Genomic DNA, 25,196 nt, shown 5'->3' on the forward strand with positions numbered 1-25,196 from the left:
TTATTGTTATCCAAGTCACATGCTTTTGATCCCAGTCTAAAGTGAATGGGAGGAAGAGGCAGAAAAGGGTAAAAGTTATTTGGTTTGAAGCACATGCTTTCAATGTAATTGAAGTCAGTCACAAGTTGTGACAACTTATAGTTTGGAGAGGAGCTTTTACAAAATTACCTTGATGCCTTATCTGAGAGATTGGGTATATTCAGTTTAATTGCTCTCCAGGCAAATAGCATTCACACAAGTGGTGGGATAATCTAGTTGCTGGTCAGGCACTAGACTTAATTATAGCCCCGAATTTCCAAATGAGTGGAGATGATAAGGAATTTTGAAATGGTTAATTGGCAAAGTAAACTTCAGCCAGCTGATATGCCCTGTTTTAAATTCAAATGGAAGTAAAACAGACAGGACATTTAGCACAACTGAGGCTTGAATTACTATAAACTACAACTCAGTATTACTATAAACTACAACTCAGCATTTGAGCGCATAATTGCCTTGTGCAACTCTTTATGTGAGAAAAGGGTGGTCTTTACAATGCTCCAATATCAATTGTTTTATAGGTTTATTGGTGAGTCAGCAGTAAAAACCTTAAAAACAATTGCTCTTGGAGAGTTCTAGAAACCACTGTGATGGAGATAAAGGTGCCATGCTGACCACTCACACAACCACAGGCTCACTAAAGGGGAAATATGCACAAATATCAACTCTTTTTTTTTCACATAAAAAGTTGCATGATGCGCCTTTAAAGGCATAATGCGCAATATACCAGAAATTATATAAATAACATTGAGAAACTGTCATAAAACTGAAAGCATAAACAAACATGCCAGTCATACCTAACTTTGAAGTGGGTTATCATCAAAGCATTTAGAAGTGGACCTACTATATTTGAGCAAAGCAGCGACATCTCCATGAAGACAAGCTGATGTTGACGTCCCGCTCCCAGCAAAGAGGTCTGAGGAGAGGCAATCCTGCTGCTCACTGGAAAGATGCATGGTTTATTTTATTCATTTATGTATTTTCACCAATCATAACCTAGTTTTCTATTAATTGGTTGAAATGTTGTGCAGGGTGTCTCTAAGCAATTGCCGCACTCACTGTCCCTTTAAGAAACCGAGCGAGATTCAAACTCTAGCCCCGCCCACATCCTCCAATGCGGAAACCGAAACTAAACACACATCAGACAAATCAAAATGGGAGCATCGTTAGACACCCCAGCGACCTGTCCACTGTGCAACGAGGAGACCCGGGAGCCCGTCATCCTGAAGTGCAACCACCGCTTCTGCCAGCGCTGCATCGGGGACTTGTGGAGTATTGTCCCAAACGGGCCGTACCACTGTCCCGAGTGGAGGTGTAAAACAGTGTACCATACGCTCCCGTTTGACAACAGCCTGATCCGGAGGAAGCCCAACTTGCTCCCGCGGCCTTCCCCACGCAGCAGTGCAGGTAGTTATGTGTTATAAAAGCTTACGATTGTTTTGGTAGCTGTAAATGTTGTATTAAAAAAGAAAGAAAAACAAAGTCCTGTACATTATGTCGGTCACCGGAGGATGTCGCCCTTTACGACTCATTCTTTAGGTTTGTTTACAGATTTTGGGTAAGATACTAGACTTAGACATCTCTTTCCAATGTCTCGTTACATATTTGTACTGTACAAAAAATAGAAAAAAGAAAAAATAGATTGTAAAACTACTCATGTCTATAGGTCTGTCTGAGCTAATCGTGTCGTAAAGATTTAATTATTAAAGCTGAATGATATAGGAGAAGTTTTTGTCCTCACTCTAAAAATATATGGAGTAATTTCCTCTATAGCCTATACAGACATACTGTATTCCCATGAAACGTGTTGATTATTCACAAAGACTACTTTGTAAATTTGTAAGTCTAGGGCTGGGCAATTTTGGGGGGGAAATAATCACTATTTCCCCCATATTGATCGATCTCGATTTTCCATTCGATTTTTTTGTTTAAAAGATAAAAAACCAATACATTTGGTCGAATTCCTGGACGAGCATGTAAACAGATGCTGCAGCCAAACTGAAAACTGCAGCTGACTCAGGAGCAAAAACAAACTCCACACTTCTAGTCACAGAACAGCCTCCCCATGTCACCCTTTCACCTGGCCAAGCCACTCACAAACATCTGCAAAGAAGACGCAAAAAATGTGAATGTTTGAAGAATGTCAGAAGCACAACGAGCGCATGTTTGTGTGCAAAGCTCAAATGCCGTCACTCCATGACGTCACGGAGTGAAGCGCTAACAACTTATTATGTACCTAAAAACATGAGTAAACCGTGCATTTATTAGTAAAAAACGACGATCAAACTTACAATTCACTGTTAGAAGTCCAGCTAATCCACCGCTGTAGCCTGAAAACAAATCCACATGGTCCAAATGGGGTCGCTAGTTTTCCTCAAAGGCATAAACTCTTCATCCCCTGTTCCTCTGAGGTCCCGGTGTGTTTCTGTTTTGCTCTTCAAATGAGTTATAGCGTAACTTTGTTGCTGATTTTACACATAAAATCACTCCTCTTTGTGCCGCATGTGCCATCCTGTGCTTCCTATTTGTTTGGGCAAATCTTTCCCTGGGATTGACCCGACAGGCCTGCAGCATTGCGCCGTCCATATTTTTTTCCAGAATGCGACAGGAATTCTCCTCGATTAAAACGCACCTTTATTATAATCACGATTAGATTAAACTTTGATGAATTGCCCAGCCCTAATACACACTTTATAACATACTGTAAGCTTAGTTCTAACTTTTGACCGTATCTACTGTTGAAGGATACATTTGTAATTCTAAATTATACAAATGTATCTTTGTCTGTAATACAATTATTATGGACCTGTGCTGGACAAATAAGTGTTCACATTCATAAAATAATCAGCCAGTTTTGTTATCTGTCCAGGGCCTTCTAGAAACAATGACCAAGCCACCACGTCTGACTCTGGCCTGGGTCGGCCGTCCCTCTCCAGTCGCCTGCTCGGTAAAAGAAAGGCCAGTGCTCCAGTTATAGATGTACCGGACACCAAAAGGTCCAACTTGTCTCCTAAAGAGAAGTCAAATGACAAGGAGACTCCCAGCACAACCTCGTCTGATGAATCTGGTGTGGAGACCGTCCCCGAGGCACCTTGCCAACATCCTCTCCCATCCACATCAACTGCCGAGTGCAGTGAGGCCTCTGACAGCAGAAGTGAGCCCGCTAACCCTGTTCAGGAAGACCCTTCAATTCTTATAATTGAGCGGAAGCCAAAAGAAGTCATCATTTTGGATCAGTCTGACAACGAGGTTGACATATGTGATGCTCCTCTTCCTCCAAGTCCCAAAGCGGTCACTCAGAATCATACATCACCAAAGAAACCGGCTGCCACCTCTAGCTCACCCCCTGTGATCTCCTCGCCCAAACAGAATGATTCCAGTCAACGGCCATCAGTCTTTAGCGCACACCGAGTCGCTCCCTCTGACTCCACTAATTACACCGGCATCTCCTCTCCCAAAAATAAACAAATTCCCTGCAATTACTGTCCCAAATTAGCATATCAGTTTGCAGTGAAGACGTGTTTGGTGTGCGGGGCGTCCATGTGCTCGGAGCACCTGCGGCCACATCTGGATCAGCCTGTGTTTCAGAATCACACGTTGGTTCCCCCCGTAGAGGACACTTCTCTCTGGAGGTGTCAGGAGCACCAGGAGATGAACCGCATCTACTGTCGGCAGTGTGCGGTTTGCGTGTGCACCGTCTGTACCGTCATAGGATCCCACAAAGAGCACGTTTGCATCAGTATCAGAGAGGCTGAGAGAGAACTCAGGGTAAATGGACTTTTTATTTTTTTACTTACTGTAATACCTATATAAAAGGAGAGATGATTTCTATGGTTATTGATACATTTCTTTTCAGGGAAATCTTAAAGAAGACATTAGACAACTGCAGGAAGCCGAACAACAAGCCAAGCACAGAGTTGATGAACTCACACATAAGAAGGAGTGCTGTGAAGTAAGTGTTTGTCTATTCATATTCAAATAGAAATGCAAACTTGACTTGGAAAAATATTGTTTCCGCTTTAACAACATCCTGCGTACCCTGATGAACAGGCTTCCTCCGTTTCTTTGTAATAGATCATCTCTTTTTGTCTCAATGAGAGGAACAAGTAGAAGAGTTATAGATTCAGCTGGACATAGTAATAAAACTAATGACCATAGATGTTGTTAGCATTTAGCCTCTCCTCCGCTCCTCTATGGACCCAAACGGGAGTGATGTTAGAAGCGACCAAGCTTTTCCATGTTTTCCCTATTTAAATACGGTTATGTGAAAAGTATAGTAGTAGTAGTAGTAGTATAGTCACACAAAATTAAACATGGCGATTTTCTAAGCAGATAAAAAGGGGAACTATATTGTAAGGCGTAATAATACCATAGAGCACTTCGACGTCCGCGCAGTAATATCTTCACTTAAAAGTATTCTGAAGATATAATTTTGTGTGTATGGAAAAATGGTGGCCTGCTCCTTTAAGACAATAACGTCTTCAGATGTTGAATCCTTCTCTCTCTAAATGTTGAATTACCCCCCTGTGTCCTCAGATGATTTTCAGCGAGGCCCTCTCCGGAGTGAAACAGCAGTACGGGGCGATCAGAGAAGCCCTGGAGCATGAGGAACAGATGGCCCAGCAGTGCGTGGCCCAGGAGGAGAAGAAGGTCCTGGGGGGGTTAGAAACCAAACTTTGTCAACTCCAGAGCTCCCTCCAGTCCATCCAGCAAGGCCTGCACACCCTGGAGGCACTGGCTGACGCTAAAGGAGACAAACGCATTCAGGACCAGGCTTTCATTATGGCGAGTACCACTGCACTGAATTAGCATTTTGTTTAGTAATAATTTAGAATATATGTATTAATTAAGTGTTTTCTTTGTTTAGGAATATGGCAAAGTGGCACAAGTGTAAGTATTTCTTGCCTTTTGTACTTATTTTATCTTTTAAAACCCAGTGAACCCATAATTAAGGGAATAAGCAACATTTCAGGGAAAATTATTGTCATTGCATGACGGCAGCAGTATGACAATGTTAGATTATGAAACTGTAACATACAGTATCTCAGTGGCAACAGGACATTGGAGTTGTTTTTCTCCCTTTGTGAACATTATATTGCTGTAATTGGCAAATTGAAAACTGAACTCGATAAAAAATCTCTTCTATTACTGTATAACTCCCTCATACTTCCTAAAATCTTACCTAAATTATGGCTTGGAAATATGGGGAAACAATTATAAATCCAATACTCATCCTATTTTCCTACTCCAAAAAAAGGCAATAAGAATTGTCACTAAAGCAGATTTCTATGCACCAACGAACCCTATCTTTGTAGAGCTAAGCCTACTGAAAATCCATGATCTTGTTGATCTAAATACATTAGTAATAGTGTACAAAGCAAAACAGGAAAAGTCAGTATAACCTCCGAGGAACTGCTATTTTCCAAAAAGCAAAAGCGAAAAAGAATAAAAAGAAAGTTGTTTAAAGCTACTAAAATTCAAGAATATATAAGCTCAGGATGAATAAAGTAAGAAAAAAATAAAATAAAATAAATAAAAAATAATAATGATGACATGATTTAGTTTCAACTAAATTAACATAAAACAAATGTATGTACTGTATACATATTTGTTGGAATATTGAAATTTATGTTACTAACTCCAGATACATGATTATTTCTCTTCTGTTTGACACTTGATATTGTTCATTATTAATGTTTTTGTTTTGTTTTTTCTCTCGTGGAATTCTGTAAGCGGGGTTAGGCGTAATAAGTTTTCACTTCAGCCTAAACCCTTTCGGTCATGTTGTACACACAAAGAATTGGAAATGTTTTTATAACGTTTAAAGGAATGAACTGACCGAATAAACTACTACTACTACATAGACTGTTTTCATTAAGAGAGGGATTGGACATTGCTAATACTTCCTCTGACTCGTTTCCACAGGACGAGTGCTAAGGGCAGCTTTGTGGACCAGTTTGAAGCTCCAGACGAGATAAACCAGGGGAGGCTTCAGTGTTTGCAGAAGTGGACGGAGAATCGTCTGGACAACGTGGTTATTACGATGCCAGGCAAAGACCGGGACCTGTACAGGCTTCTCTGTAAGTTTTTCAAAGCTGGACTGCATTGGATGGTTTTGCTTTTTACTGTTTCGTTCTTACCATGACCCTACATGAAGATAAGGTGCAATTTGGGGCTAATCCTAATTGCTAGCTAAGTAAAGCCTTTGGTCAACACAAACCAGCTATTATCTAAAAGGCCTTGCTCTATTTTTTTTTTCTATTTGCACTTTCACTGCTCTGTGTAGCAAAGTACGATATGTCTTGTGCTAAATAAGGCACAGTGTGAAAGATTATTTGTTGCTGGGGTAATTTTTACCAATGAAAGCATATGACATAGTGGCATAAATGCTCTTCTTTATCTTCATTATTATTAATTGGGTGTAATGTTACGCAGTATAGCTTTAATTATTTCATCTATCCCTTATTTAACAGTCGGCTGTGACCAATTTGTCACTGATTGCTTTTGCTATATTTGGAGATTTACTGAAATTCTCAATCATTTATAAAGAAAAAAATCCAGTTTGATTAAAGATCACAGCTTTTTAAACATGCCGTCTTTCAACCTTCTGTTCCTAGTAGCGACTTTCTAGCAAATGACTGTGTTTCGCTGTGAACAGATGGCACCTCTCCAGTCCTGGATGAAGATTCTGCTCATCCCAAGTTGCGTTTATCTGAAGACAAACGTGCCGTGACCTACAGCGAATCTCAGCAGGCCTACAGGGACCACGAGTCTCGCTTCACATCTTTCCCTCAAGTCCTCGCCTCAGCCAGCCTGGACTCCGGGCGCTGGTACTGGGAGGTCGAAGTGTCTGTAGACGACGGCCGCTGGAAGGTAGGGGTGAGCGAGGGGCAGATCGAGAGGAAAGGACAGAAGGACAGCTCTCGTTTGGGGTTCAACTCTTACTCCTGGTGCCTGGCGTGCGATAGGAAGAAGGTGGAGGCGCTGCATAACAAAGTGGCCACTCCTGTCGGCGCCGAGAGGCTGGAGAGAGTGGGGATCTTCATTGATTTCGAAGAGGGCACTTTGTCGTTCTTTAATGCAACACCAGGGGGCAGTGTTGTGTTGATGCATTCCTTCAAGCAGCAGTTTACCAACCCTGTTTTCCCAGCGCTCTCCGTTTCTAAAACAAATGTCACTATCACCGATTTGTAATTCACGTATAAATAGGGAGAGCAAATGGTAGACATGGAAATGTAGAGAATTAATCGAAGCTACAGCTGTGCCTTTTATCTCATCTCATGTTTTATTGTTTGCACTACAATTATGACATTCCTGGTTCACTGGAATCATTATTGTCTTCAAATGACAAAGATATTTTAATGTTTGTTGGTTTTTTTAATACATTATCGATGTTTAATCACAGAAGTATATTTTATGATCTACAGTTGAGTCCAAATATTATCCCACTCTTGGTGGATTTTCAGTAATTTACATTTTCTTCAGAATTATGATTATTATTATTTTCACTAATGATTTTAGTTTCATTGTGCATAAATCTGCAATTTTCATAAACACTGGTTAAGCATACTGTGTATATCATTTTAGAGGTATAATTGTCACAATTGTCAAGTTTTTCCACATTTGCTTTGATTTTTGCTGCACTATTTTTGAAGTCATTCTTTGCCGTTTCATAATATTTGATCCTATTTTTCAAATTCCAACCGTTTACCTCTGGGCTTTGTGTTTTATGTTGCACTCAGCTCACTATGGATATGAGTAAATTTGAGATTACCTGTTTTAGTGTACTTTTGTGCAATAGATTTAAATCAGTGTTAATTGCATTCAGAGATAAATATTTTAATTACTTGCTATGTCTTAAAATGCCCCATTTCTCTCTCTTTTAACCTGTATGCTGTTCTTCTAAGTGGAAATATAAAAACATACCTGGGGTAATCTCGCATCTCATTAAAATGTTCCGCCCACATGAGGGCGTGTTCACCAAACTTCTTTTGATCATTCCAGCTCTTAAATTGCTTCCACTACAAAGAGATGCTTACTAATAGCTGGTAATTATTGTGTTGGGCCTAGTTTAAAATGCTTCACATCACCCCTCTGTGACAGACTGAGTCTAGGTGTTTTGTTGACTTGGATTGAATTTCTTTTACCTGTTCTGCTTTCTTCTTCAAGTTGCAACACATAACAGTAAGGTTTCCACAGTTCTAACTAAAATAATGTGTAATATAGGATGTTAATGTTGGGCATACTCGGATATACAATGTCTTTCGTGCAACAAACAAGAATGTTCCAAAAAATAAAGCCTACATATCTCTCATCTGTGGTATTTTCTTCTTCAACAGCGACGCAGGTGCTGCACTGGCTTCTGTTTGCTCTCAATCAGTGACAGTTGGTGTGTGCTAACTTTGAACTCCTCCTGCCCCCACAACAACACGCAGAATTTACTGACAACACACATACTGCTTTTGTCATAATGTCCCTCTGGCGTCGAGCTTCTCTAAATTACCCTCCTCCTTGCAAAATTCAGTGTCATTAATTCTGACTGAGGAGGCTGCGCGCTCAACGTCACTGAGAGATCAAAGTAATGTTTGGACAGGCTGATGGTCGGCTGGAGGGTGCCAGAACGCTAAAGGCAGCTGGTTCTAGATGTAGATCGATTTGTGTTTTTGCCATGAAGTACAAAAGAGATATTTCAGGATTTTTGACATAGAGCCTCATTTCCTATAGTGTTGTTGATATCTGGAGATATTTTTCATTTTAATTCATGCAGTCCTTATATTTCAGGACTTTACTGATGCTAGGCTAGTGCATGTCTATGGTAACTAGTAGCCTGCATTAAAAGCCTCTTCAAAATCATTGGGCTATCCTCTAAATCTGGCCCTTCATCGTCTGGGGCCAGATTTTTCTCTACAGTCCTCCAAACGTTGCCATATCTGATTTGTAGAAAGCTTCTTTGTGAATTCCACGTGTAGTAAAGCCGGCCACAGGTAAACAAACTAGATCCGGTAACCTAGCAGGTCCCTCTGCCGCTGAGTATCTTACCAGGAAGCTGATGCTGCTCAAATATGGGTTCCTTTAAATGCAAAATGGTTATATTTAAAAAATTATTCAGTCAACACAGACATTTATATGGGTAGTCTGGTGTTATAAGTGATTTGCCTCAGGTGCACTGTGCTTGGGTCAGACTGTTTTTAAAGACTAGATACCATAGACATGCGCTAGCCTAGCATTAGCCTAGCGCCACCAAACTCTTCAAATACAAGGTCTGCATCATAGAGTCTGCATGAATTAAAAAAAAAAAAAAAAGGATCTTCAGAAATCAACAAACACTCTGGATACCGGTAACTAGGAAATGAGGCCCTATGTCAAAAATCCTGAAATATCCCTTTAACGCATTTAAGCAAGTGGTCCTGAAAACGATGGCAGTAATAAGGCTATAAAACATAAGTTATCATTAACTAATCATAAACTAATGAACAAATCGTGAATACATTTAAGCAAGGAGTTAAGCATTTCTCAAGATTCGATAATATTGAAGGTTTGAAAGGAACCCTTTAAACTTTTGTATGGGGCTAAAACAAATACAAGCTTTTATAGAGAGTAGATGTCAAGAAAATACCCAGAGTTCATCAATCAAAAGCTGAGTATTTGTTAATTTGTTACTTCCATCTTTGTTAATGCTAATCCTTTCTTGTCTAACCTTACAGAGTATAACGTAATATGTAATATTTTGGTTTGCACTCTTTTTCACCAGTCCCAGCTGCCTGACTGTAGCCTACAGGATATGAGGAGGAGGCAGGAGTCGTCATGGTAATTAAACTGGCCTCTCCTCTGTTGGTCCGCTGATCCCTCAGTCGCCTATAGTTTCTACTAAAACTGATGAGCTTACAAGACGTATGGTGGATGGTGTGTCTATTAGTTTAAAGGACTGCACTATGTTAACACTCTACACTTTTTACACAATATGGAAAATCCTGCACTGAACTCATTTGCCAAAACTGTCAAGAAAAATATCCATAAAGACAATAATGCAACAGTTTTGGGTGTATCCTATAAATGGTAAAATGCAAGAGAAGCTTGTGAAGTGTAATAAACAATATTTCTATTATCAGGGCATAGCTAAATTTGAATGAACCTCATCCTTCTGTCTATATTGCTTTGAATCTCATCTCAACACGATAGTTTTGTCAGTTATGACTTATCTTTATCTGCAGTGCCGACTTACCCCATGGACATATTTTGGGTTTTGTTTTCTAATTGAGCGTCTACATCAGCAGAATGCTCCTCCGTTACTACTACATGAGCCCTCAGCGTCTTTAAAGGTAACACTTGATGTGTCTCCTTGTCAAAAACGTCCAACATAATAAGATTCCCACTTGTCTCTGTGGACTATGTAGAGCACCTGAAATTGACACGTCACTATTTGAAGCAGAGATGAGCCATAGCTTTAATCCAGCCTCTCTGTCAGAAGGACTAACTGTGTGTTGATTTGTTGTAATCAGAAGGTGGGGAAGATAAATAAGATGTGCATAGATTAACCGTCAATGAGCGCTTTGCAAGTCAATATTTAATTAAAACACGTCACACACCTGATCCGTGCATTAAGGCAGATGTGCTCAGGAAGTGCTCTCCTCTCTATACAGCTGCAGAGTGGAAACCTCTTTAAAGTAGGTCTCATTTGGAAAGCCTTGAACATGGCACCTCTTCAGATTGAAAGCTTTTAAGGCTGATCTTTGTTGCCAGGCGCCAAAGTGGAGAGTAAATTGCTGACGTCTTTAATATAGGGTTGTGAACACCAGCACTGAGAAATGCTGTAGTGCACATTTGGAGGAATAAGTTGAATTCAACCACTTCACAAATCATTATGCACTTGCCCATGAGTTTCCATTCGCACAGCACAATAAAGAATGCCAGTCATATTTGGTTCTGAACTTGTACGAGCTAATTGGATATATGCAAATGTGTGTTTGCTCAAAGCGAACAAATGATTGTGCCATCCACTTCACCAGTGTGTCAGAGATGCCACAGACATGACAATTGTGTATAATTAATATGTTATCTTCACTGTCACATAAGCACAAGCCCATGTTTCCATCACATGTCCCTGTTTCATCAATGATCACAAGTATGTCATAACTTCATAACTATTTTTACTTAAAACACTAGAATAGGTTCTGTTTTGACATTTAGACGGGGCTTCCTGTGTTATTATAGAAGAGTCACGGGATTTCATTTAGCTGAAAGATAGTAATGATTAGGGGTTATTTGTATATTGTGCTTTGCACAAAGAGAAGAAAGAGGCTCTTTCAGACTGTCAGTGGAAGTTTGGATGATTTTAGTCTCTTCTTTTCATTTTCATTTATTTTCTTTTTTTTGTTGACAAAAATATCTGAACATTTTAGTCATAGTTTTAGTCTCATGCAAAACTTTTAATTTAGTTTTAGTCCAATTTTAGTCGACAAAAATATTACTTTGACAAAAATGATGACTAAATATTTTAGTCTATGAAATTTTACACTGGTTGGAGCTGATTCAAACTGCTTACCTTTGGATTCATCCACTGAACCACTGTCGACATAAGATACGAACATTAGTCACACAATTTGTGATGCCTTTTTTTTCTTCCTCTTTCCTAAATGCAAAGTTAATTAAATATATTGTCTCATGAAAAAAGAGTATAACTTAATCGTCACAACTGTCTGGATATGCTACAGCATATCATTTCCTATGCATTTGACATTACTGAGCTAACAGGAAGGGCCTTCCTGACAAGAATCTCACATTCACATAAAAATGCGATTTCTAACTTATTATATTAAGCTCACACATACAGTATTTGGTCTGTCAATTTCTGAAATGCGAGTTAAAAAACAACAGTAGTTTATATAAATGTTCTTCAATCATATTCATGCTAGCATCTTCCAGCCCATCGACCCAGGACGCCTTGTGGCCCCATCCTCCGTTGTCATGGAAACCGGGTGCTCAGGTGATCAGACACCTGACAGACCTGGCACGGTCCATGGAAATGAGAGACAGCCGCTGCCACGGGGCTATTGTGGAGTGACAGGTCCATTCTTTGGCCGCCACCTCTCTCACTGTAAATCGATTCAGAGTGGTCTCAAAAGGCCACAGGCCAGATGCACACGTCCATCTTAGAGTCTCCCATCGGCTTAGACAAATGAAGGCAAATCACATCAAACAGCACATCAGTTAATAACATTAAACTATTTGTGGTTCTCTAATACTAAGTGTTGTTCTCAAACTCAGACAAACTTCTTTTAGAGGAAACGATTCTTGTGATCTCTTGAGTCTTTTAAAACTGAAACCACGTGTCTGTTCTGAAAAGCCAGTCTGTCTCTCTTCACTACCTGTTGCTTTGACTCTAGGTTTTTAAACATGTCTAAACACTCCCAGTCCTTGACCTCTGCTAAATATCTGACTACGATCACACTCTGCAACATTAGCATTGTGACTGTGTTTAGCCCATGTAAAGCGCTTTGTGACTATATGTCTGTGAAAGGCGCAATATAAATAAAGATCTTCTTCTTCTTCTTCTTCTTCTTCTAGCCCGTCAGGAACATGTTGCTGGCATGTTTGTTTATGTTTTGAGTTTAGTTGCTCTGTCTGGTGACTGAGCAACAATAACCAGGAATGTTCCACAATGTGGCTTTAGAGAGCAGTCCCTGTTTGGCAAAGATCCTCTTTAATAGCATGTTCACAGATTGGGTGGTGTTAGCGCCTGAGCAGAAGCATATGGTGCTTCATATGGTTTTCTTAGTTACACCATCCTTCTTACCAATGATGAAAGACAACGGCAATCACCAGCTGCACAACACGGCGTGGCTCTCTTATTCAGAAGATGTAAAATTAGCTCCTTTTCTCATGGCTAATTGTATGCGTTGCAATAGTAGTGCCATACGCCGCAGCCAAAGCTCTAGGAGGAAGATGATGTATTTTAATCACGTCTTGTGATCTTCTGAACTCATTATAATTGTCTCATTTTGTCCTGTCTTTGTTGTTTTGTTCTGTTTTGGAAAAAAATAATTATGCAAAGAGCTCCTTCTTGCAATTTCCTTTGTTTGATTAACATGCACACTGTCTTAATTACAAATATACTTGAGACTTGTCATGAATTGTTTTACGAAAGTACAATCATCTTGCCTTCGCAGATAAACCAAGCCAGTAGAATTACCAGTAAATGTAATTTCCATGTTGTCCTTGATCTTTTCTACTTTCATCTTTGCTTTAGCTTTGCCTTCTCTACAAGCTGTTGTTACCAAACTATACCCATTTTCCTTGCAAAAACAATGTATATCATTAACTTAATTGCACTGGTGGCGTCTATTGATTTTTGTTCCTCTGAGCTCTGTCCAAACAAACCGAACTAAAAGGTTATTGATAAGGCATTAACGTGACAGCAGAGACAGCAAGTGTTGCTGCATTTGCTGATATTGTGTGAACTAATCCTGTGTAAATATTGGCTATCTGCTGTAGTCTGTGGTTCCATCCATAAGAGAGAAGTGCAGTTATTTATCTCATATTGCATATACTATCTTGAACTCCATATGGGACAATCAGTTCTGCAAAATCTGACGGTTGCCTTTGGATATTAAACAAAGCTAAAGAGTCCATTTCAGACTATACTGAACACAGGATTAAAAATATAACTGCACTGGTCACCTCCACCTCCTTCTGCGCAGCTCCCTCCGCGCCACAATAGTCTTTCACCATCTTCTTTAAAGACAATAATCGGTTTTATTCTCCAGTGAACGTCCATTAGCCAGAACAATAGAAGGCATGTGTGGCTTAGCTGTGAGTCTCGCCCGGATACCTCCTCGTTTGTCCCTTCCTTGTTTCATGTAGCTCCTCTTGTGACGCCTCCCCTGTGCTGCAGTTGAGGGGGCTCTTGGTGCCTCTTCAGTGTCTCAGAAGAAGACATTTTTTGGTCTCAAATGGGTTTAGCTGATAAACTAGCTGTTTACTTTTAAAAAGCTGCTTTCTTCAGGACCATTATGGAATCTCTGCGGTGAAAAAAATCCACCGAACCCCACAAAAACATGGCAAAGACTGACAAAAGTGTCCAGTAAAACAATGTGGAACACAGAAACCACAACTGCTCCTTTCACTGCACTTAATTTCCTACAAAATGCCCCGAGGTAAAAGGAAGTGAGACTAAAAATACCGAATAATGATAATTTTGCGCTAGATAAAATTTGTGCATGAACATGAATTCAACCCAGTATGAATGTTAACAGAAAAGGGAAACTCTTTACTGTGATGTGTGTGAAATTGCTGTTTCATAAATCAAAAATGACACTCCTTGAAGACTATTCCACCAGTGCAAACTATTTCAAGGAAAGATTGTGCCTCCCATGGCCTTTTAACTTGAAGCAAGAAAATGTGCTCAGATGTAATTAACCAGAATCCCTTTAGTATTCTCATGTCACAATCGGGCAAGCTCTGAAATGTTTGCAAAAAGCGCCCAGGCAAACAAGTGCAAGACGAAAACCTGTGAACACCGGGAATTTATATTGTGGGCCTCAGATTGGCTCGAGTTACACGAGCGGTGGAAAGGGATATTATTAGTCCTCTTACAAAACTCCAATTCTCCAGACTTTCTCCTCACCTATTATAATAATTTGTTTTCATTTTTAACAAAGGGAGAGGTAGGTACGTAAGCGCGCACACATTCTCCTAAAGTAATAACGGTGAGATTCATATTGTGTATCGCTCCTCCAGGTCTCTAAACAGTAATGGTTTCTATCTCACAGCAGAGAAAACATTCCAGACAGCTGAAAGGAAGCCCGACGGGGGAGGCTGCTGGGAATGAAAATGGCGGGCGATGATTATATTGAAGATGCAATACTTTTCCCGGTGCCTCGGCCATGATTGCGCTGGGCCGGACCAGCCGGTCTCAGCCCTGCTTTGGCTTCATCTTGTATTCAGAGCGTGAGAGAGAGCCAGGCTGGAAATGCCAAGCAGTTTCGGCGCACATAATCAGGGGGTCAAAATGCTTTCCAGCCTGACATTTGGGTGGTGTGTGTGTGTGTGTGTGTGTGTGTGCGGGAGATAAGCATTTAGCTACAATGAAGACATCATAATACTGTGATGCAACATAATCTGACTTGATTGCTTATGGAGTGCGTTGAAGCTTACCTGAGATATCCATTACTGTGTCCAGGGGTGGCCTGCCTATAATAATTCAAGTAGGGGTAGAAAAAAATACAAACAGTTAATATTCTTTTTGCAGGTATTTGGTAATAATGTAAACACTTCTTCATCACTATCTTACACTTTGTTCCTCTTGCTCCCCTGCTGTCTCAACAGAACCTCAGGAGGAGCTTTTTGGGAGTTGTCACCGCGGTGCAAAGAACAGCCACTGGTGAAGATCCAAAGATAGCAAAAAGATGCGCGAGTGGCTCGAGAAACATCTGCAGGTGTGTTTCTGATGAGAGGACAACATTGTAACATATGGTAAAAACTCAATTTGGAACAATACTCCCCTTTAAAGGAATAGGCCACCGTTTTTACATACTGAGATATGCTCTTACCTCACTTTAGCCGAGTTAATATATCCCCGTCTGGTCTTTGTCCGTGCGCTCTCCCACATGTCACATAGCTCCAAAAAAGCTCACGATAGAAGCTACCAAGCTCTTCCACGTGTTCCCTATTTAAATAAAGTTACGTGAAGTGTTTTCATGCAAAGTATATTTACACAGAAATGTAGCATGTCGATTTCATAGGCAGATAAAAAGGGGGACTATATTGTGAGGCGTAATGATACGAGGAGCAAAACGTCCGCGCAGTAACTCCTAAAGGTTATTGATGGAAGTGAGCGGAGTTACTGTAACTGTTAATGTATCATTACGCCTCACAATATAGTCCCCCTTTTTATTTGCTTATAAAATCGACATGCTACATTTCTGTGTAAATATACTTCGCATGAAAACACTTCACGTAACTTTATTTAAATAGGGAACACGTGGAAGAGCTTGGTAGCTTCTATCGTGAGCTTTTTTGGAGCTATGTGACATGTGGGAGAGGCTGCGTATGTGCTCCGTTTGCCTGGCAGAGCGCACGGACAAAGACCAGACGGGGATATATTAACTCGGCTAAAGTGAGGTAAGAGCATATCTCAGTATGTAAAAACGGTGGCCTATTCCTTTAAGGCTTAATGTACGGGGCAAAAGTTCCAGTATTGTGAAAGTGAAACATTACACAAACTGACACAAAGGGTTATTCTGGCCTGATGTGACTGAGGTGTCATGGTGTGGCTGGAAAATGGCTGTTTCATGGTGTTGCGTCATCACCAGACCGTATCTGAAAAACAGTTGTCGTGGATCAGTCCACACAATCCCTTTGCATCAGTACATTTTGAGTGATTTTTTCCTCCACTGTAGCAGTAAAAACTCGGCACGACCCAGTGGGAGAAAAATGCCGGAATAAAGTTTTCTCTCGCCGTAAGCGTCTCTTGTGCTGCAGAGGAGAGTGTGTGTATTTGGCTTAAGAGAGAGGTACACACACAGAGAGAGAGAGAGAGAAATATAAGTGGTGTGATGTCCGTCCTTCCACATCAGCTGCAGCTCAGACACGGTGAGACCCCCTGCGGAAAAAGACCTTACTGTGCTCAGAGTCCTGTCTGCAGTCAATGCAACAGTCGGCTCATGTCGGCGGGCGGTGGTACGAATCAATGTAAGATGAGCAGTTTTAGACTCTGGGAGAAACCTGTCAGTCTAGTGTGACTGGCCGCATTTCTCTCAAGTTAAACTATAACAAGAAGTTGTTTGGATTGTCTTTTCAAAATGTACGTACATGTTTGCTAAATGAAGTTGCCTGAGTGAATGTCCAAATTGACCATTGATTGACCACTCTTTCCTGAAGCGAACTGTGCCAGGGCTACTTATAGGACGATGCCCTAACTGATTCTTTAGTGCTACTTCCACTGTTCTTTCGAATAATGTTACTTCGTATGTTCTACACACTTTGAAACAAACTTAATATTTTGAAATGTCACAGCTCAAGCTGAAGCGCAGTCCAGCTGTTATCTTTGCCCCTGGAGAATGAGTTATTTTAGTGAGGCAAACATTTGACTGAAGGCAGCACCCATCTCAGTGATTGTTTGTTCGTGTTGCGAGGTGTTTCCCTGTCAGAGCAGTCCCTCGGTGAATGCACCACTGCACTCCGCTGTGCTCCTTTCTTAAGCTGCAGCTTCAGCACAACAACCTCAGATCAGCCTTAACTGCAGCGCACTGGCCAGACTGTATATCCCTCAGTGAAAATGAATTAAACATGCTATTCATTCATTCTAAGAAAATGGCAGGCTTTGGTTTGTTTGTTGTAAAGTTATAGTCTAATGCAGTGGTTCTAAACTGGTGGTTCGGGACCCAAAAGTAGATCACTGCACAGTTTTACTTTTTATAGTTTGCGATATTGATAAATACCTAATATAACATACTATACTATAATAACTGCAAGGAAATAATACATTTTCTATATAGTAAAACAGCATCAAATTGCAATTCTTTCTGATTATTAGTTGAAAACAACTTTTTTATTTGGGTCAGTTTGACAGTGGGTCCTGAAGCTGCAGACGTTGAGAACCACTGGTCTAGTGTGTTTTCTGCATACAACACAATGTCCATGTTTTGGCCTTTCAATCTGAACTGGACAGGACAGAAAATATTTTAGGACAGTTCACATAAAAAGGTTGGTATGTGTGTAAAAACTGACCTACTTTATATCAAAACAAGACAGCTAGCTATCTCATTGGACAAATATGAGACAGAGATGTGCATAGCATGCTCTGCCACATGCAAATATAGTTTTGGCTAATTGCTTAAAAAGAGAATTGACAGTACAACAAAGCAGCATTCCAGCATTTATAACCTGTCACTTGTTTATTATCCACAAAACCAGTGAAGGCAACAGCGTCAAAGGAGCCTGGCTTTGGTCAGGTCAGTAAGCTGCCACATTTGGCCAACCTTAAAGTTTTTAATCAGCAATTATCCAGCTTCTAATTCATCAGTTTAGAGAAATAACTCTTCACTTTGTGCCAAGTGAAGATCGTGTGATTCACTTTCTTGGTCAGTGCTCACGTTGTTTTGAAAACTAGTGCATCCTCTGTTCATGTTTGATAAATGATGCAAGCTTAAAAGTTGCATACACTGATGTTTCTCTTTGACCATTTTCCAATACATATAGAGCATCTTTCCCTTTAGAAGCATCTTATACATTATTTAAAAACTTTTAGTGCTTATGTGTTTGGTCTGCTCTGCAAAGCTCAACACACAATGAAAATAAAATTCATCCCTGGTCATTTTTCTTTTTAATGATGAAGCGTCAGGCATATAAAATATCCAGCATATTCACTCTTCAGGCTGAACCTATAGGAAATGTATGTTGCATCCATGAGTATTTATTTACACTGCAGTGGACGTGGGAGTGAAGGAGGATGCATTACACCTGGGTTTGTGAGATCAGGAGAGTGCTGCAGCTTCAGGAGAACCAGCTGATCCTGCTGTCAGCATTCTCCGTGGTTCAAAGAATTCATTAGAATTAATCTGGTTTTAATGAAGTCATTTGCAATTCATCAGACTGGGACCTGTTGGCGCCTTACATCCAAGCCTCCTGCTTTGATACATAAGCACCGGTCTGTACATAGGTGACTGATGTCAATCAAGTTGTTGTTATTTTAGCGCTTCAAATGACATCGGAAAATCTCCTGCAATGCAATGTACAGTATACCCAATGCCAAATCAAAATCCCATGCTACATTCTCTTCTTTCTGCAATTATAGCCTTATGTCAAATATTTCCCAAAGAGCTGGCATCATTGGTGGTCCATTCATACAGGGAACTTTACAAAAAACTTTTATTGTCTATATTTCTACTTTCTGACATACCATAAAAATGCCTCTATTGAAATGATGAGTAATTTTACAACATTTGCTTGATCCTGAACAGTAACCATAGCACCGCTCTAGATATTTATACTTTCCCCTATTGATTAAACTGTTTTCATGACTCTGAAAAGAGGAAAATGATTAACCAGTGTATCTGCTCTGCCCAGGTCAACATATCCTACATTACCCGACCTTTGTATTTTTCACCTAAAATACTTTTAACCAATAGATGAGAAGTTGTCCAAGTGTGTGATGACCTTTAAAACACTTTCACTTTCTTCAAAAAGGAGGCCTAAATGTGTGTCTAATAATAATAATAACAACAATAATTTCAGTCTTTTACTTTTACTTCATGTACCTGCACTGCACATTGTTGATGACATGTTTGCTTCTGTTTATTTCCTGGAAATACCCCCAATCGATCTCCCCCATTCTTCCTGAACATTATAGATCAATAATAATGAGGCACCGGTTTTGGTTTACAAAAAGCTCATATTTCTGTTTCATTCTAATTTGAACTTTCTTCCTTTTTGTTTGGGTTATTGCAATGTCTGTGCGAAATGAATTCCACTTTGATTCTGCTATCTTACAATTTTGTCCTTTTTACTGGCCACAGACAGAAGCATCCTCGGGGGAACACGGGCTCACAAATTCAAGATTAACATTTCACATTATCTAACATAATATGGATGTTATAGCCTGACTGTCCCAAAGTGATGTAGTGTTTGGGCGAGGAAGCGCACACAGCATGGCAAATTAAGACTAATTCCTGGAACGATGTGTCGAAAACGATTAACCAAAGATGTCTGGAAGTGTGCTGATAGCAAAGCACCCACACTTTCACATCCATCCTGCCTTCAGTAAACATATCTAGATATTGTGTTTTGTTTTTGCATTCACGTTGAGATAAAGGCAGGTAAAACCCCAATTACTTACAAAAGTTAGTGCTTGTGCTTCACAGCTAGAAGGTCCCAGGTTCGATTCCCACCTGGCCGGGGCCTTTCTGTGTGGCGTTTGCATGTTCTCCCCGTGTCCGTGTAGGTTTGCTCCGGGTACTCCGGTTTCCCCTACCACTAAAAACATGTACAATAGGTCAGGATGCATGAAAGTGTGTTTGAGAGAGAAAGCGAGTGTGGGACAATGGCTACTCAAGGCGGGGCGTGTTTACATGCAGGAGTCCCATCTATGTTCATTACATGAAACTAAATAAAACTAAATCTATTATAGAAAACGCTATCTCAATGGCCGCCGCCTGGGCGCCGCCATGTTTATTTCCCATACCGACTTTGAAGCTATGCAGGACAGTGCCTGGTTAGAACTGGGATGGGAGACCGTTCCTCCGATGCTAAGCAGGGAAAGGCCTGGTTAGGACTGGGATGGGAGACCGTTTGGGAACACCAGGAAGCCTGGCGACAGTACTGAGTGTGTGCGTGGTTGGTGTTATTACATCCGCGGCCGGCCCCCACGTGACGAGTCCCACCGGCCGCGGGCATTGGCCACGGGTCCATATGGACCGCGGTGCTGCTGTCCGAGGACAACCCGCTGTCACAAAACCGCGAGTGCACGAGATCTGACTGCCGTGCGTGTGCGCGCGTACAAACAGGGCGATGTGTGTGTGCGTGTGTGTGTGTATGTATGTGTGCGCGTGCGCATCCAAACAGGGCCATGTGTGCGTGTGTGTGCGTGTGTGTATGTGTGCGCGTGTGCGTACGTGCCCAAAACCTCCTCAAACACGAGCCTCTAATCACACGCGCTGCTCCGACTGATTTATCCTCCGTGTGCGTAAAAGCGAAAATGACACTACAACTTAACGAGCGCATGGCCTGCACTGCGTAGTTTTTTTTCTTTTTATCTTTTTTTTTACTTTGCTGCTGGACCATTTGTTTTCTATTTTGCTTTCACGTATTGAGCCCAGAGGTACATTTGATTCTAAAGCAGCTTTGAACGCATTGCCAATTTTATTGTAAGGTTATAAATACTGTCTAACAACGATAATTAGGCTATTTCATTTCAAAACCTACTCATTATTTTTTGGATTGTAAACTACCGTGATGCACCAAACCACGGGTCCTGCACTTTGAACCAAAGCGTTAGAACTGAACCCCTAATATTTATCCATAATTATTCCACTGTCTCTTGAATTCTATTCCCTGAGTTTAGCGACAATGTTGTCGTTGTAGTTTATAAGAAAGGAGCACGGGTGCATCAAACACTCCATTTGCAGTTTGTTTGACATTTTCTTTTACTCATTTGTAGTGGCCATAGTTTTTGGAATGGGTTGGGAACCACTGGTCTACAGCTGAACTGTGTGACGGGTTGGACATTTCTTTGTAATCACTCATAATCTCAGAATATCAAATGTGGAGACTAGCGAGGCCCGGCCGAAGGCCGGGTCTCAGCTAGTAACCCTATAGGGAACAGTAGGCCATAGGTTATTGTCATCAAGTCCTTGTTAGATTTTGGGTTGCCAGATCTTTTGGCTAAAACCAGCTTGTAATAGACACAAAAGGTCCTTTTCTGATGTAAATTCTTGCTACCATAAAGTCAATGAAGTCCTAATTAGTGCTAATGCAGGCCTCCAGATCAGTGACTGACTTCTGGAGGGTATAATAAGCTTTCAGATGAGGTGGCAAGTCCACACCTACCATTAAAGGCAACCCCGGTTGAGCTGTGATTGCACTGATTATCTTAAGTAAGCCTGAGAGTAAGAGTGCATGCTCATACAAAAAGTAAACCTTCACAGTCACACTTATACTGTATATTTATTCATTTGTCAAAGCCTTGTCGCCTGCAGAGAAATGTGTGTGTGTGGTGTGGGTTATGTTCCTTGTCAAATATTCCATGTGTTGCAAGGCGATATTGATTGGCCCGAGGATTTGAAGAGAAACATGTATCTTTGTGGTAAAAAAAAAAAAGAAAGAAAAAAAAAGTGATTGCTTGGTGCTGCTGGTGAAATCAGGGTGTTGTTTGTTTGACAGCTCCGAGTGTGGGTGAAGATAAAGCACATGCCACTTTTTCACACACACACACACACACACACACACACACACACACACACACACACACACACACACACACACACACACACACACACACACACACACACACACACACACACACACACACACACACACACACACACACACACATACACACACACACACACCAACAGCCCCATCCCTGTTTTTCCTCCTCATCGTTCAGGTTTCATACACACACACGCACACACTCCTCCCATGTCGTTATGCACGCAGGCTAAAATTGGAAAAGCTTTTTCATAAACGAAACAAATGTGACAAAATGAACGCCCCGAACTCCAATGCATGTCCAAGTTTATTCCGTCGGCAGCTCATGTTTTCTTATCTCCCGCTGCCACACCTGTCGAAGCAACTACAACACACACATCACCTGAATAGCCCCTTAAACGTAACCCTCTCCATGAATAAAAAAAGACGATATTGTGGGCACATTTGCATCTTGTCAAATGTGAGCCACGGAGACACAATCAAGACAAAACCTCCACACAAACCAGCCTGGGCAGCACATCATATGACCAATTTTGAACAGCGGATTGTGACTAAAATGGAATTATTAACACAGCACTTTTATGATCATGAATAAAACTGCATGGAATCCAACCCTCAGATTAATTTCCATTCATTCCTTCTGAGCTCGCCGCCTGTACATTGAGGCATTAGAGATTTCTTCCACCGGCCGGTCTTAATGCAATCTATTTTCGAGTGAAAGGGGGTCACTGAAAGGGCTGCAATTGAGTGACAGACAATTATTCTACGTAATTATGATATATGGTCACTTAGCAACACCTTAAAGCATCCGGCAGCTCCTGACGTGAATGCAGTTCCTTGCCTGTGACCCAGAGCTGTGCCGTTTTTAGAAAAAGGGGCGCTGATCGTGAACGACACCCTACTTCGGTCACATTATCTGAAAATGCCTCGAAAGATGACAGCTATCAGACCGTGGTACCTGGGACCTGCAGGGAGCTGACAGACGGAAGATAAGACCAAGTATAAGCTCAAAACATCACACAGGAGAAATAGGCGACTTTTTTTCCTGTGTGATGGAGAAACAGAGGTATGTTAAACGTAAATAAATGTCTCTATGCAGACTATATGTACCATTTGTGGTGACTTTTCCCTCCCCATTCAATGCAAGAATCAATAAGAGCATCTGAACAAATATACGGATTGGTTTTCTGTTTCTCCCATGAACCAAAATCTATGCAATAATCAGCAGAATAGATTATATACCGGAGTTCAAACTGATTAAGATACTGATTCAGATGACGCCTTAATATCCATAATAATGCAATGTAGTAGGATACGCTGCTATTATTAGTCAGAAGTGAGGATGAAAGCATGAGGGTATTTTTGAGTCGTGCTACTTTTTCCTGCTGCCAACCCCCTCCCACATATTTCATTCTGCCTGTGCCAGCAAATCCTCCCAGGTCCCTCTGCAAACACCTCTACACCGATCTGCAGAGGTGAAATTATTAGCACCTACGTGGACACACTTACTCCTCCAGAAAAGCAATTAAAGACAAATAACCCCGGCTCCCATTCTCTGCCCCTGATTCTAAAAGTGGAAAAGAGGGGATTGTGACGGTGCAACTTTGAGCGAGAATTATTGTAGGAACAGGCAAAAGGGAACATGAAGCATTTGCATAATGTGATAATGCATGATAAATACTTTTCAACCTCTTAACCCCCACATTTCCCCCATTTTGGTTTAACCCAAATCTAAAAGGTTCTTAAAGAGGGGGTATTATGCTTTTTTCAATCACATAGCACCAGTCTATAGCACACTACAATGATGACGAAACCTTCTGTTGGTCTGTAAATGCAGTAAATTAGAATAACTGCCGTGTAAAATTGCTCTCTCAAAATGGCTGTAGCAGGGAATGACATAATAACATGATGTAAAGCTTGAAAAAGTTGATTTTGCATAATACCCCCCCTTTAAAAAAAAGTGTCAAAATTACGACAAAAATAAGATAAGAAGAAAATGAGATGAAAACGAGGAGGAAAATGCAACAAAAGAGCGACAAAAAAGTGACGCAAAAATGTGATAAAAATGTGATAAAAATGTGATAAAAATGTGACGAAAATGCGACGTAAACACAACAAAAAAAGTATTGAAGTAATGAAGGAAGAGGTCAAAAAAGTGATGACAACGTGGCAACAACGTGAGGAAAAAGATCAGCTTATATCAGTTGTGTAGGTCTTAAAGCTGAACTGGAGAAATGCACTAGTTTAAGGAAGGGGATAAAAGGTTCTCTGGATAATTACTCGTGCATTCCTGAATATTGTGTAGGCTAAAGGTCTGCACAGTTTTGCTGTTGGAATGGACAGCTGCATGTTTCAAGTTACATGCTCTGTGAACCACTTGGCTAAATTACGCAGGTATTATTCTGTAATGGTTGGGGTAAATCACCCATTGTTGAGAAGTACACTGTGCACCGGTTCATCAGGGCATCTTTCAATGTTCTTTTATACCAGCTTGAACTTTCTATACAGGCCAGCACAAAGACACACAGAGCAATTATGCAGTTTGAAGCAGAACTAAGCAACTCATGCCCCTAGAGGCCAGAAGAGCCACTGCAGGTGTCGTTGCATGTTACGTTTTTTTTTTACTCCTTAATTGTCCATGAGAGTAAATACTACGCTGACAAAAAAGACAAAGGGAGAGAGGGATAGTGTAAATACTGTTTAAGTGGCGCAAACCCGCTGTTAGCTTCCCGTTAGCCTGTTAGCTTCTTCTTTGTGATTCCATTAGTGTGTATGGTGGCTCCGACCCGGTGCAGGCAAAGTTGCAATAGTGGTTTTCTGGCCAGAGACACCATGTGGAGATGAAAGACCCTCATCAACCCTCATCAAGACTTGTATTACCCCCAGAGGGACTACGGAAAGAAATTAATAAGGTAAACAAGTTACTTAGTAGCCTACTGCTTTAATCTGGTTCAAAAGCAGGTCTCGGCTTTGAGCAAAAATGAAGGGAATCCAACAAAAAACAATGCGTGACGATGAGATGCAACTAAAGTACAACACTGCAACTGGCGTGTACCACAAAAGCGAACCGAAAGCCTCACCGTCACCAGTGATCTTGATGATTGTGGCCTCCTTTCCCTGCGCCTCTACTTCGCGGTTTACGGCACGGTGCGCTCCAGCGTGCTCAGCGGGCATTACGGCCGCAGCTCCTCTTGTGCTGCTGCTGCGAGCTTTGTGAAAGAAGCTCGTAGCGCTGC

The 25,196-nt window shown here is 41.0% G+C and overlaps 1 protein-coding gene and 1 long non-coding RNA gene across 3 annotated transcripts in view; both read left to right on the plus strand.

Moving 5' to 3' along the window:
• The first annotated feature begins 949 nt into the window (after positions 1 to 949).
• On the plus strand, positions 950 to 7,550 carry LOC306971475 (tripartite motif-containing protein 14). Its single transcript, XM_079567759.1, has 7 exons — positions 950 to 1,443; positions 2,906 to 3,804; positions 3,893 to 3,988; positions 4,573 to 4,821; positions 4,904 to 4,926; positions 5,962 to 6,116; positions 6,695 to 7,550. The coding sequence occupies exons 1-7, from the start codon at positions 1,191 to 1,193 to the stop codon at positions 7,228 to 7,230; spliced, it is 2,211 nt and encodes a 736-aa protein (XP_079423885.1). The 5' UTR covers positions 950 to 1,190; the 3' UTR covers positions 7,231 to 7,550.
• Positions 7,551 to 20,542: 12,992 nt separating this feature from the next.
• The window catches only part of LOC306971619, a 159,542-nt gene continuing 154,888 nt past the window's right edge, over positions 20,543 to 25,196 (plus strand). The window contains exon 1 of one of the 2 annotated variants that reach the window (XR_013793465.1): positions 20,543 to 20,571. This is a non-coding gene — a long non-coding RNA (uncharacterized lncRNA). Of the gene's footprint in view, positions 20,580 to 25,196 lie in introns of both variants that reach the window. The other variant, XR_013793466.1, reaches the window with a different exon arrangement.

This window comes from Gobius niger (assembly GCF_951799975.1).
Source record: "Gobius niger genome assembly, chromosome: 12".
NCBI lineage: Eukaryota > Metazoa > Chordata > Actinopteri > Gobiiformes > Gobiidae > Gobius > Gobius niger.

Bases quoted from the DNA above. Each gene is read 5' to 3' on its own strand.
- LOC306971475 (XM_079567759.1), top strand. From the start codon at position 1,191: ATGGGAGCATCGTTAGACACCCCAGCGACCTGTCCACTGTGCAACGAG. The intron at 1,444-2,905 runs GTAGTTATGTGT...TTATCTGTCCAG, and splicing joins TTCCCCACGCAGCAGTGCAG to GGCCTTCTAGAAACAATGAC. The intron at 6,117-6,694 runs GTAAGTTTTTCA...CGCTGTGAACAG, and splicing joins GGACCTGTACAGGCTTCTCT to ATGGCACCTCTCCAGTCCTG.